The following is a 14,632-nucleotide window of genomic DNA, read 5'->3' as shown; positions in this document are numbered from 1 at the left end:
TAATTTCTCATGCATAACATTAGATGATCCATGTTTTCTGATAAAGGTGATAAATGCAAATGCGGGTAATTGAAAGCAGTGGGTGGAAGCTTCATATCTACATTTGCAGCTCCTCCCACAATAAAATCCATTGTTGAACTAGAAACCAGGTGGGGTCAGGGTGGAGGGAAACTTAGGTCACTTGAAATGTTAACTTTTCCTTGGGAAGCAAGGAATTGTGGTAAATTTTCCAATTTCTCAGATCTGCAACGCCCTGGATAGTGCACGTGGAAGTAGTAGGTTTAATTAAATGCTGGCTTCGAAAAGTTGGATCAAAGTATTTTGTGAAATGATGGATTATCTTTGGGCTGCATATAGCATGCAACACTCCATGGAGGAAACAAGGTTCATTAGTTTATTCCTGTAGCATAGCAGGAATTGAAAAGAAGAAAATGACATCCAGGAGACAATTGACCTTTCTGCTGAATAGGTCAACATGCCTCAGTGCCAAGATTTAGCACCACCTGCAGCCCTCTGAGGTGCAGAAAGCAACAGTTCATTGTGAATTCAGTGAGTCCAAAGGCATCCTTATTTTCCTTTTGAATATTGGATGATTTAATAGGATGTCATTTCTCAGAATTAAGATTAATTATGAGGCAACTTTCACTTCTTGTTTCACATGGTTAAACACTAGCTGTGGTAGTAGTTCACCAGTGTGGTTTTTTTAAAAAAAATTGCTGCTCACACAAAAAAAGATCTGAGTAAAATATTTTTACGTACATATGAAATATATGTTTAAGAGAAACCCAGACCTTTGTTTTGGCAACTTGCTCCAGGAAAAATGGGTCTTTTCCTGCTAAGTGAACTCCAGCATGAGGCTCCTGTCTGGATGCTCATGCTGCCATGAATCGGGTGCCTCCCAACATACCTGGGCTGCAGTTTGGCGTGAGAAAGTAGCCTCACTTAGGTCTCATCCTGCTCCAGTCTTTGTTGAATGGGTCTGGAGTCACTGCCATGGCTATGCATATGGCCAAGACCCTTCTCCCGCTACAGAAATGCAAGGTAATGCCTACATCAGGGAAGGGCTGTATTTCTTAGCCCAGCTTTGGGGGGTCATGAAGATGCTTGACATTCTCCTCTGCCACGCATTCTGGTGACTGAGGGCAACTATAGCCAACTCGATTTTGTAGACTGGGTTGAAGATATCTGACCACCACTTAGCAAGGACCTACCCCAAAGATATTCTTAGTGCATAGTCTATCACAGAATGGGGCAGTTGTCTCCTAGAGACAATGGGAGACACTATTCTTTTTCTTGTAGTCAATCTAGAGAGACAGACCTACAAAGCTTTACAGGCACCTTCTTCACCTCTGAGATACAGCGAGCATTATTGTTCTAGAAGTTTCAAACCTTCCAGGGACCATTCCAGGTCGAATTCTCACATTCAACAGCAGGACTCTTCTTCTCCCAGCATTGAATCATGGAAAGAATGATACCATTCAGGAGCTAAGATTGAGTCCAGGCAGGGAACTCTCTAACTATTCCTTCCATCACAGGACAAATGGAACGCTATTATTGTTTGTGTGGTACCAACATTCCTTGACTTGCTAATGCTTATTCTTTGATAGCTGTTTGACATTGATTGACCTTAAATCAAAATAACCAATGTGTTACTAATTTTGGTGTGTGGTGATGTGTAGTTTTTAAATGTTACTTTTAAATTGATTGATTTTCATGAAATATTAACCTTTCTTAAAGTGAGATCCTATCCATGCATACGGTGGTCCTAATCCTAGATAACCGCGCATAGGATTGCCATCTGAGTCAAACTAGTGTGCTTGATTTTCATGACATTGTTGTTTTTTAACATTTCATTTTCTTAAAGCAGGGGTGGAGAGTAGCTGGGGCTTATGAGAGTTAGATTTCAACAACATCTGGAGGGCTACTAGTTCTCCGCCCTTGAATTTCACAGAAGGTTGCTTCTATTTTTAATTTTTTAAAAAATCTTTATTGATTTTATGTATTAAAACCCTCCCGCACAGAAGAACAAAAAAAAAAAAAAATCACCTCACATACAAAAATTTTTTTACATATAAAATAAAATTCTTCCATATATTGGGACTTCCATCATCCTCAATATGGGTCCATCACTGGTCCATCATTACCTTGTTGACTGCATATTTGCATACAGCAGGTTGCTTCTAGCTGAGCACATTGAGAACAGGACTGTTTAACATTTAATGTGAAATGTAATGGATTAATTAATACTTGTGATCTTCTTTTCTTTTCCCAGACTTGTTCTCAGTTCTGTTTCTGATTACTTTGCTGCCATGTTTACAAGTGATGTTTGTGAAGCCAAGCAAGAGGAAATCAAAATGGAAGGCATTGACCCAAGTGCACTCTGGGATCTTGTTCAGTTTGCATACACAGGTATGGAATAATATGCACTAAATTATATTTTCTTAAATGGAAACTTCTTTAACCACAAAGACACATCTGAACCATAGTAAGTGCAAAGAATTGCAAAAAGATGAGGGAAAGTTGAATGCCATGTCTTTGTAATATTTATGTGCCCCATGCTCTTTGTTGGAGTTGCCTGTGCGCTGAAGAGGAATTAATAGTTGTAATTAACATGTGGGAGGGCCTTTGGTTATCAGCAATTGTTGTGTGTGGTTGTGGGAGGGAATTATGCCCTTGACCCTTAACAACCTGAGCCAGTCACCCTTTTGAGGTCTAGGAGTTGTTGGTCTTAATGCAGGTTTGCTTTGCGCATGTGAGCATGGACCTTCTCCAAAGAAGTATGCAGTGTTTCAGAATGCTTGATCAAATGTGTTGTGATGTGTACGTGTGTGTGTGTGGTTGATGCTATAGTTTGGAGCGGGAAAGGGGTTAGCCTGCCCCATGTCTACTCTAAATTGCATCTTCCAGAACTGGGATAGAATCATTGGTTTTTAATGCCAGTGAACTGCTACATATGTTGGTGTGTAATGTGCAGTTAGACCCTTATTAGTATCCTGAGATGATACAGGAAATACGCCATGTTCACTGAAGTATAAAAAATACATGAGACTTTCACAAACGTACATGGTTACAAGCAGAATGTCAAGCTCTGCACAGAACTGATAAGGTTTTAGCTTAAATAAAGCATACTATCCTTAGAGGAGGAGGGTATTAGGAAGATGAGTAGAAAATTAAACTGCCAAATTGCATGCATTTATTGACAATGAAATTTTAATGTATCTCTGACCAAGCAGCACCCTCAGCAAAATAAATTAAAACTTCAGTATGTAATGAATATCTCTAAAGCAAAACATGTTTAGTCTGAGGAAGAAACAATGTGTGCGCACACACACACATATACATTGTAATGTTTATGTTAACTAAATTTCCCACTTCCATTAAGTGTTTTAATGGAATATTAAGGTATTTGTTAAAACATTCCCTTATTATAATGGGATTACTCTATGTAGTTTTACTATGATAACTCAATACAGAGTTTTCATTACAACATAAATGAAATTACTGTTTCATTAGGATTGCCACTTTAATTCACATGGTATGTATTATGCAAATGTATAAATAACATATTGCAGCAATTTATGCTTATTTTCCCCCAGAATGCCAATTACTTAGCTAACCAAGAGTGGCTAGTTTAAAATATATGTACGTTTTAATATGCAGAGGAGAATAAATCTTCACCCAATATGGCAACATCTATCTGACTATTCAAATAGGTTTTCATTTGTGTACCACCCATCTGGATTTTCTCATCAAAGGAGAGGTCCAGGTGTTGGGGGACACATGTTCAGTGACAGATTATCTGAATCCCAGCATCTGCTTTCCCTTCAAGATGTGGCCAGTGCTGTAAGAATTGATAGTGACAATAAACTCTTTGCTCTGGGCAGACCATCAGCCGCTTGTTAAGCACAAGAGTCTCTGGATTGGACTCCATATACCGCAGAGAAAAATGCTGTCCAGCTATATATACCTTTAAGTTCTGACATCTCAGAACTGGCCTACATGTAACATGGGTTAAAAGTATCATTAACCAGCCCTGGTGTCTCTTAGAGAACACTTGGAGGAGATAAACAATAACTCTTGGAAGAGGGTCGTTTCATCCTAGTGGTGAAACTAGCCTTATCTGTATGATATAAAAAGAGTTTGGGAATGGAGCTTGCCAGGAAGCTTTTGAAGCAGACTCTTTGACGCACTCATACAGATGAATAAAGCAACTACATTTGCAATGGTTTCTAAAATAGCACCATTGTATAAGAATTTCCATTGCACTCCTTTTGTTCCACCTAGCTATGTTAAGGGTTTGCAGAAATTGAGAGAATGGTTTTTACAAAGTTTTAGTTAAATCTGGTACCTTCAAATGTTTTAGATGGCAGATACAGGAACAGGTCAGATTCTGAATGCATCTGTCCTTAGGGTTAAAATAGTTTGAACACCTTGTATATATTATTATATATTGTCCTTTGTACGATTTCAGAATTTGTTTATACTTAGTGCTTATCAAGGTGACACAAATAATATTAGTATTCATAATGGGATTGTGTCAAAAATATCCTGCCACCCAAGCACTGGTTGTAAACTTGTTAGTAATGGAACTGTAATGCAGAGATACATGCAGTTTGCTGAACTTCCTTTTTATGATTTTGTTGTAAACATTTATAGATTCTAAAAGGCCAAGACTCTGTAATACTTTAAGGGGCCCATCATTTGCTTTGTATTGATAAAAACTGCATCTTTGGTTGCATACAAAGCAATAGGACATTAATTTAAAGCAGGCTTGCACAGATTATTACTGACCAAATTGAATGTAGGCCACCCCAATGTATGGCAGCTGGAGAATGTCCCTGGTTCCTCATCCCTTTGTGGTACTTCCTGAGGATATAATTATCAGTCTGCTTCTCTCCATAATATAATGATTCTTCACTGTACACCTATTGGCTGTCCAGAAACCTTGTAAGAGGAAAGGCATTCTCACAATATAGCGTACTATAGCCACTTTAAGAAAACCTCAGTCACTTACAACCCCTCCCCTCCTCCCTTGTTAATCAAGCCGAGGACAAACATACTTGCTTTGTACCGCCTGGAAACAATCTCCCAGGGCCACCCCCTTTCCTTATAGCAGGCGTGGGGAACCTTTGTCCCTTCAGGTGTTGTTGAAGTACAATTCCAATCAACTCCAGGAAGCGTGGCCAGTGGCCATGGATGGCGGAGGCTGTAGTTCATCAATATCTGAAGTGCCAAAGGTTTCCCATACCTGGTTTATGAGTTGACTTTCTATGTTGCTGAGTTGTGCTGCTCCTTCGCCCCTCTAGTCTGTTATTCCCCTGAGTGCTACCCAGACAACTAAGATGATGACTGGCATCTGTCTCACAATCCGAGATAATCATCCTTTTTGTTGTCTTCAAAGAGGTCCTCAATGTAATCATTCTCCTCTCCTCTCTAACCCAATGCTCCTGCCTTTTTTCCTCATTCCTGCAACAACCCCACTCTCCCACCTTCATCTTGTTCAGGCTAAAGCCATACTGTGCATTTGTGTCAGCAGCTCACCTCACAATCTCTCCTTCCCCCAACTCTCCCTCGCCATCTCTCTTTCTCCTAGGAAATCCTTGTAATTTCCCAGTTAATTTCTGTTTCAGTATTCTTTTAGTTAAAAACTTTAATTTTTTTAGATCTATGACTTGTTTCTGTTTCTCCCTTGGCAAAGGCTAAACAATCTGAATATTATGCATGCTTGCTTCTTTGTATTTTGGTTGCCATGCTGGTAGGACCAGGCCCCACCAGCCTGACATCAGGCTATCCATGGCTGGAATAGGGCCAGAGTTACATTGGGAATATTTCCCAATGCACCATTTGAACGACATTTCCTCAAGCATTAATATTCCAGAAGGACTTAGTCCCTGAACATAGAATGTTAGCATGCAGCTGTGTAGAAACATGTGTACTGAACAAACCACTAAACCATGGTTTATCACTATGTGGATGAGCCTTCCTGAGCCTGAGCAAAGGCTTGCACATTATTCTTCCGCTCCCCACTCCCCAATAGTGCATCAACCCAAACTTATGTATAGAACCAAGGCAATGGGATTTGCATGTTTTTAAGGGTACGGAATGTGCCAGCAGAGCCTGTTCACAGGGACTCTGCACAATGAATACTCAGGCTGGAACTAGCAAGTGCAATCCCTTTTCCTCCCCACACAGACTTAGATTTATGTAGATGTATTGCCTGGTCAGGTCTTTAGTGAATGGTGAAAGACACACGAAGACGAGAAGGTAATAAAAGTAGTATTTTAGTATATCTTTTTCCTAAGTATTTCCGGTACAATAATTTTTTTCCTGCAATCTCTTTCATTCCTTTAATACACATATACTGTAGTCTGACAAAACTGAAGGCAAGATTACCAATTACATGTGAAGGATACTTGCAGGCAACCTTTTCAAGATTTTGTCTGAGAGGAATCTGTAATTACCTATCAGAGCTCCCAACTGCTGCCAAGAAGTTTAAGTGAGGTACTCAATGGTAGCGCAAGCCACAGGTACTCCCATTTCACACCTGTCTCATTTTTTTCCAGATTATAAACATTGTTTTAGCCCCTTTTATTGATGTATTTGCATTCATTTTACCCTGCTGTGCGTTCATACATTTATCCATCCATTCATTCATTCTCTCTCTGTATCTGCAGGTGCTGTAAAGAAGTTCATTACTGTACACAAGTCACTCTTTCTCACGCCTCATTGTCATTTACTATTCTACCCAGTGGACGTGGGGAAACAATAGGCACTTACAAATCTCTGGAACTGTTCACTGCCGCCACTATATTGGTAATAGACGTCTCACTCCTATCATCCATTTCATAAATAAGGGGGGCGGGGTAACACAAAGCACTGGTTCAACTGCAGCTTACAGCCCATGTTGAAATTGTTGTGTTCACTGTGAGGTGATGTCCCCTTGCCCTGGCTTACCGCTGCAAGGTGAAGACCCATTCACACAAGCAGTGTAAGGTCAGAGGAGGAGATTAATGGAAGATTCCAGTTCCTCTTCATTGATTAGAAAAGTCACAGCGCCCCCACCAATGACCTCTTGTGAGGCTTGTTACTTGTATGGTAAGTCATTTGATGCGTTGACTACAAACAATAGTTCTTATCCCTGCTCTATCTGGCATTTGCTTCTGTAAGCCTTATATGAGTCATTGAATGATGTCTAATTTAGGGTAGAACTGTAAATTTCCTCAACAAACCAAGTTTGTTGTTCTAGTCAGGTTGTCCCAGTCAAGGACTTTTAAATATGGGGGTGGACAGCTGAACTATAACTGTGGGAAGCTGAGCATCACACTTGTGATTATCCTAATTTATGCTGTAGTGATCAGATTAAAATTAAATGGTTTCTTGGTAATTGCAAAAAAATGAGAAAATTATTAACATCTGTGAGTACTCAATAGGTTTACTTTCTTAACATGCCCAGTACACATTGTCACCTTTCCTGACGTGTATCTCCCCCCCTTTATTATACCCAGCTTTAAAGCCTCACTGTTACAAAACCAAACATTTATATATATACATACGCACACACACGGGTGTATGTGTATGTGTGTGTGTATATATATATATATATATATATATATAAATAAAACACATATTGGCTCTTATCTGGCTAAAATTGTTTCTGACCATTTCATGTCCCCACCAATGGAACATGCCACTTGGCTGACTTAGACTTTGGGCTCACCCAGACTTCCTTTTGTGATCCATTTCTAGGCACAGGTCCAGGCTTTAAAGCTGCATGTTCAAGCAGGGGTGTTTTTTTTTTTGTCCTGGAACTTTCCCCAGGAACACCCACATTTTACCGCTGAATTGGAGCAAAATGCAATCAGGTGTTCCATGGATTGACATTTGCTCAGATTTTGTGGGTTTTCCCAGGAAAAGCACTGGAACAAGAAAATCTGCTTGGACATGGTGCTTTAAAACATAGACCTGTGCCTGGGAAGCATGTCGCAAAAGGAAGTATGCATGAGCTCTTTATTCTAGGAGTGGGGTAGGAGAGCTGAAAATAATGTCAATATATTTCACATCTGGCAACCAATGCACAACCATTTACCATAAGTAATGTATTTGGTGTTAACTCTGGAAGTGTATACTTGATTCTGACCAAACTAAGCCCTCTAGAGCAAAATACACACCAGGAGTTAACATTACTTCTGGTAAATGAGCCACCATAGCTGCAAGAGGGCCATGAAAATTTGTGTCCCGGACTTTTTAGACTCCACCAATTTACTATCTGAAACCAAAGGAATGCATGGATTGCCATATGTGATTTCTCCCCCCCCCTTCTCTACTACCCCACTATAGAGAGTATGCATTTGTTTTTAAAATGAATTAAAAAATCAACAGCATGAATCCATTCACTTCATGTTTTTTAAATTAATGAAAAACTAAACAAAATGAGCCAATTTACTTCATTAATTTTCATAATTAAAATGAATGGAAATTGAAATTAGGAATGAAACAAAAATATTATAGTTCTTGGATTCATTTCCCCATTTGTTACAGTTGAGATGAAGAAATGTTAACACTCTGGAACAGCCTTCATATAGGCCAGAGAAAGGAAGAGCGGGGAGAGGAATTATTTAAAAATGAGAAATATTTTGTTCCATCTACAGTTTGGTAGGTCTGATCCTTTGGAGGGCCAAAATCATGCCAATTGTATGCAAAACACAGACATTTCAGGCAGGGTAAGAGGATCTGGGTCTCCCATTGAAAGCAATGGGGAGATCATTGCATGGGTGACTTTTTCCATTGCCTCTAAAATAGGAATCTTTTACCCAATCTGTCATAAATTTGGCAATTCTGACACCTTGGAAGGTCCATCTGCTTAGAAGGAAAGCACTTTACATACCACAGGTGTTTAGTTGTTTCTCCCATTCAAAGCAACAGAACGTGTGCCTTTTAAATGGCCTGTTAAACAGCCTGCAATCCTCATCTGAGGATCTGAGGCCCTTCCTTGTGTTCCTCCCCCATGTGAAGTCCGAAGGGTGGTTCCACGAGAATGGGCCTTTTCTGTGGTGGCCCCCTGTTTGTGGAATGCTCTCCTCAGGGAGACTCTCCTAACACCATCACTACATATTTTTAGGAGCCAGGCAAAAACTTTCCTCTGTGGCCTTTAACTGTTTGTGTTTTTTTTCAGAAATGGGTGGGATGTTTTCAATGTACTGTATTTCTTTTGCCTTTGTTTTAATGTATCTCTGTGTGGTAGTGGCGGTGTGGTTGTTAGCCCTGGGCAAGATAAAGTGACTGTCAAACAGAATAAGAATAAGAATCTGCTATCAGTTTGGCTTTGATTTCCAGTATCCTGTTGATGACATAGTTACTTTGAAAATGTGTAGAAGATTAGAACCCGTTTCAGCCTTCTTAATCCACAGCCATCTCAATCCCCTTCAAAAATGCGTTGAACCATTCATAACTTGCTCCCCCAGGTGACATGCTGCATTCATCTGAATCTGCAATCACTTAATTTATTATTATTATTATTATTTCTCTATCTCACTTTTCCTCCAAAGACCTCAAGGTAGCCCCCCTTCTACTTTATCTTCACAGCAACCGTAAGATGGAGGTTAGGCTGAATCATAGAATCATAGAGTTGGAAGAGACCACAAGGGCCATCGAGTCCAACCCCCTGCCAAGCAGGAAACTGAGAGACTGAGCTTCCTGGTTGAGAGGGAACTAGAACCCAGCAGTGGCGTAGCGTGGGTTGTCAGCACCCGGGGCAAGGCAAGTAATTTGCGCCCCCTAACCCGTGGATTTGCACCCCCTAACTCTAACCCCCAGATGTTGCGCCCGGTGTGGCCGCCCCCCCCTGCACCCCCCATGCTATGCCACTGGAACCCAGGTCTTAGTCTGACACTCTAACCACTACAGCACACTGGTTCTGGTAAGAACCTACATTAGTATGATGTTTGTACCTAATTTATTATTGTTACCGCTTGGATTTACAGTGAGTCCACATATAGACTCAAGGCTGCCTCACTGGACGCACAAGCTCTTGTGGTTAAAGGCTGTAAGCTGATTTAGCAATTACAGTACATGCTTTTGAATCCATCTAGTATCCACTATATAAATCTGATTAAAACAAAGCTATTATGGTGTCAGTCCTCCATCCAGTGAAAGAAAAATTAGGATACCAATCTCACAGGAATAGATTACTCAATACTTCAAATGTATGATTTGTTTTATAGTGCAATGCAATATTACCACTGGGTAATATTGTATGCCAGATTCTTCTATGCTGCAGTGAACCAGCTGCGCAATGCTACTCTTTTGGAGAACTGATGCCTAATAAAGGAGACGTAATTGAGGAGTGCAGAGAAGAAGGGGGCAGTATTAAATTTTCTTCTAAAACTTTCCCAACACAAGCATGCTGACGACTCAGTAATCGTGTGAAGTTTTTCTATTTTTCATCTGCTTTCATAATGGTTATGTATTTCCCCCCTCTTGCTTCTTTGTTAATCGCAATTGCAATTGGCTCTATTTGTTTAAGTGATGCACACATATGAGTAGCAAAAATTGCATGTGTGTCTTAATCTGTTGTACAGGTTGCTTGGAACTTAAGGAAGATACCATTGAAAACCTCCTGGCAGCTGCGTGTCTCCTTCAGCTCCCTCAAGTAGTTGAAGTGTGCTGTCATTTTCTCATGAAGCTTTTACATCCATCTAACTGTTTGGGAATCCGGGCATTTGCAGATGCTCAAGGATGCACAGAGCTTATGAAAGTGGCTCACAGCTATACCATGGTAAGGCAGTTCAACATACCTTATCAGAGGAGAGCAGAGGCAAAGGGTACATAGATTTCGCTAGCATTCAGATCTTTTCTTATGTTTTTGTTTTGTTTCTTCATACCTTCTTATGTAGTTTGTTTTATAGAAAATATTATAGATTGCAAAAATATAGCATTAAGAACTAGATAGTTTGATTAATCCACTATCTGCTCATTCAAATGATTATATATAACAGACTTATTTCCTTGATTGAAATTTCATGTTCTTTATTTATTGTTTAACTCAATGGTTAGATAAACCTGTGTATTCTGATTTGGTGATTTCAAAGCAGACTTATCTCATCCCAATTTAATATATCTGTTCTTTCAGCCAAGTTAATAGAAAAAGTGTAATAATAACCCTTTGTGGGCAGCTGCATGGGTACAGATAGAAACTGGCACCATTGTATATTGGCATCCCAGTTAGTTCCCTTTGCATCTTTATCTTAAAATAAGAATTTCCCATTCTTGTCACAATGGATTCTCACTACTAGAAATTCTGACACAGGAAGGGCGGGGGGGGGGCGTGTTTTCCAAAGGACCCCAAGAGTACTGTGGAGAAATGCTATATATGTGTGGGTTTGCTTACGTTTTTGTTTAAAAGGAAGATACGTTATGGAACCTCTCATAGCCATGAGGCCCTGTTTTGTTACAACATGACAAGCCTTTTAACAGTGGTTGCTAGGTGACATTTTTGGCAGGAGAGAGAGATTGTTTGAAGGTTTACTAGACAGGGCTCAAATTAGGCAAATTGCAGTTAGCTGAACAATCAAAACTCCATTGGGAGTTAACTATAGGAGAAAGACAGTTGGAATTTGGACTGTTGAGGAGTTGCTTCAGGAGAAGAGGTGTGGAAGTAATTAGTGGGTGGTGCATTTGGATAATCGACTTGAGGGGGATGCCATTTAGAGGCAAGAGTCAGCAGCAATAGCCCTTGAGTACATACTCATAAGGTGCAAAACTCATCTGGCACCGTAAGTCTCCAATATGTGTAGTATCAGTATATTTGTGTGTGTGTGTGTATGAATCTATTGATTGATCGGCCTATCTATCTGGAACCCATATTAACTTTATCCTGTGTCTGGTGGTGAAGTTCATCTCATGTTCAAGCCTAACCACGTGACTAAGAGGTTGTGTGAAGCTTTCTGGGAGAATGGGTGGTGGTGAAGGTATTTAAAATACACAGACACCAGTACTTGTGTATAGATAAATGAGTCTGAGGCACCAGGATTCCTGACGTTGTGGTAGTAGTGGTGAAAGCTCTCCACAAGACCTGATATACATATCGGTATAGCCGTGGGACGCGGGTGGCGCTGTGGTCTAAACCACTGAGCCTCTTGGACTTGCCGATCAGAAGGTCGATGGTTTGAATCCCTGTGACGGGGTGAGCTCCCATTGTTCAGGCCCAGCTCCAGCCAACCTAGCAGTTCGAAAGCACATCAAAGTACAAATAGATAAATAGGTACCGCTCCAGCAGGAAGGTAAACGCTGTTTCCGTGCGCTGCTCTGGTTCGCCAGAAGCAGCTTAGTCATGCTGGCCACATGACCCGGAAGCTGTCTGCAGACAAACGCCAGCTCTCTCGGCCAGTAAAGCGAGATGAGCGCTGCAACCCCAGCGTTGGCTGCGACGGGCCTTAACTGTCAGGGTTCCTTTACCTTTACCTTTATAGCCACATAGTTTTACACACTCACACCCACAAAGTTTCAGTTTGCATTTGCTTCAGTAAAAGGGGGGAAAGGTAGCTTGATTGCTCCTGTTATCAAATGCTCTTTCAAGGATCATAGGAAACTGCCTGTGGTCAGACTATTGATTTATCTTGCTCAGTATTGTCTGTACTGACACATGAATGGCCCCTAGGAAGGGGCACCACATGCACCTTGACCCCCAGCACTGCACCAGCCTCCCTGCCGCATCCTCCCCTCCCTTCTGATAAGCACACTGACATGATTGATGGGAGGTCAGGTGTGCAGCGGGTCCCTACTGGATGGCTGCCCTTGTAATTGAGAGTAGACATTTCCCAGAAGCTGGGAAGTCTTTCCCAGTCCTACATAACCCTAACCTGGGATCTTTTCAATCTAAAACATGTGCTGTTCTACTGACTTACAGTCCTTCCCCTAAATTTGATTTGGATCAGTTAAAATTATTTTAGATACAGAGAAGCTTTCGTTATTTTCATTGCATTTTAACAATTTATGCTGTGCCATTATAAAAATGTCCGCATGGGATTATTTCCACAGTGTTTGAGTGTGCACAAAAGAATCTTTGGGTTCTAGTTGTGACATGAAATTAAGTGTCTCATAATAATTATAATAAAGGAGTTTCAGGACTGGGCGTAAGGCACATATCTATATCTAGCCATAATTGCATAATTGCATAATTGCATAGTATTGAAGTATCACTACTTATAACCCAAAACTTAAAGCAAATGCAACAATTTAAATTAAATTAAAATTAAAATATAGAACTATGCTGCACCCAACTTGTTCCTTGATACTATTAGTAATATTTGGCTGCACTTTATTGTCTGCAGATAGAACTGTTCCTTCTGGTCTAGATTGAAATTATTGCTGTAGTAATAAACAAAGCCTTAAATGCAGCTGCTGTGATTGCCTAGCCAGATATCCATTAGAACAAGCATGGCTCTTGGTCAGATGCTTAGATTGGCTGGCAGCTCTTCAGAGATGGAGGGACTCATCATGGAATGTCAGTCAAGAGGCAAGGAAGGCAGAGATGCGGACAGAACTCTCTGCTGGCTCCTTGTCTTCAGGGACCCAGGCAACTCGCAAAGGAGGATCTGGAGCTTTACAACCTCTGGCAGTGGATTCATTTCTCATAACACTTGGTTTCCAGACAATTGATCAAATTTGTCACCTCCTCTGCTCATGTCCCAGATTGTTAATATCCTTCTTAAACTGTGGTTCCCAGAACTGGGCAGAGTAACTCCAGGTGTGGTCTGACAAAGGCAGAATAGAGCAGGAATATTACTTGCCTTGATTTGGAGACTAGACTTCTGTTAATACAACGTAGAATAGCATTAGGGGTTTTGTTTTGTTTTTGCTGCTGCCTCACATTGTTGACTCATATGCCAATACCTCATCTGGATGTGCTGATGTAAGTAGAAGATGAATTTATATGTTAATCCTGTTGAATTGGCTGCACATGCTAAAGATCTTCAGCAGCAACTATGAGAATGAATGTTTAAATGGGAATTTTACCAGTGTAGTGTTGGTTTGATTTTGCGTTTCTGCTCCATTTCCTACAGAAGTCAAAATTTCACTGACATCCTTCAGGAATTAACAGTCTTCACGGAATATGTATAATTCAAATGAGCACTTTAATCCTACAGTTAAACATTTTTATTCCTGGATTGCAAAGTGGTTTCTAGCACCTCTGCTTCTTGCACCGTTACAAAAGTTGGTATTCATTCAGCTGCTATAGTTACATGATTTTTAGAGATTACAATTACCTGTAGAATATGAGGCACTTCCAAATTATTTAAATAAATAAATAAACAAATAAATAATAACAATAATTGATAGTATTTTTATGTGATTAGCTTATAATTTAATGTATGCATAGCCATGTATAATAATAATAATAATAATAATAATAATAATAATAATAATAATAATATATTGTCTATCTTTATATTATATTATGACAAAGCTATAGTATTAAACATAGTGGGAACTGGGAAATAAGCTCTTGGGGCTGTTTAAAGGAAAAGCCTGGTGGAAATTGTGATGATACAATTACAACAAGCATTTTTAGACAAAGACTAGGAAGGACATCTTGTAGAGATAAGGATGCCTTTTTCTTCAAAGGTGGAATGAT

The 14,632-nt window shown here is 40.1% G+C and overlaps 1 protein-coding gene across 5 annotated transcripts in view; it reads left to right on the top strand.

Annotated features, from left to right (window-relative positions):
- KLHL1 (kelch like family member 1) overlaps positions 1-14,632 on the top strand; it is a 138,958-nt gene that overhangs the window by 33,830 nt on the left and 90,496 nt on the right. For all 5 annotated transcript variants that reach the window (XM_081198384.1, XM_081198382.1, XM_081198385.1 and 2 more), the window contains exons 3-4: positions 2,273-2,409; positions 10,578-10,774. In XM_081198384.1, coding sequence (XP_081054510.1) covers positions 2,273-2,409; positions 10,578-10,774 — 334 coding nt within the window. The remainder of the gene's footprint in view (positions 1-2,272; positions 2,410-10,577; positions 10,775-14,632) is intronic.

Source organism: Podarcis bocagei (genome assembly GCF_964188305.1).
Source record: "Podarcis bocagei genome assembly, chromosome: 6".
NCBI lineage: Eukaryota > Metazoa > Chordata > Lepidosauria > Squamata > Lacertidae > Podarcis > Podarcis bocagei.
The sequence above is the reverse complement of the archived record's forward strand: the minus strand, read 5'-3'. Positions and strand labels throughout refer to the sequence as shown.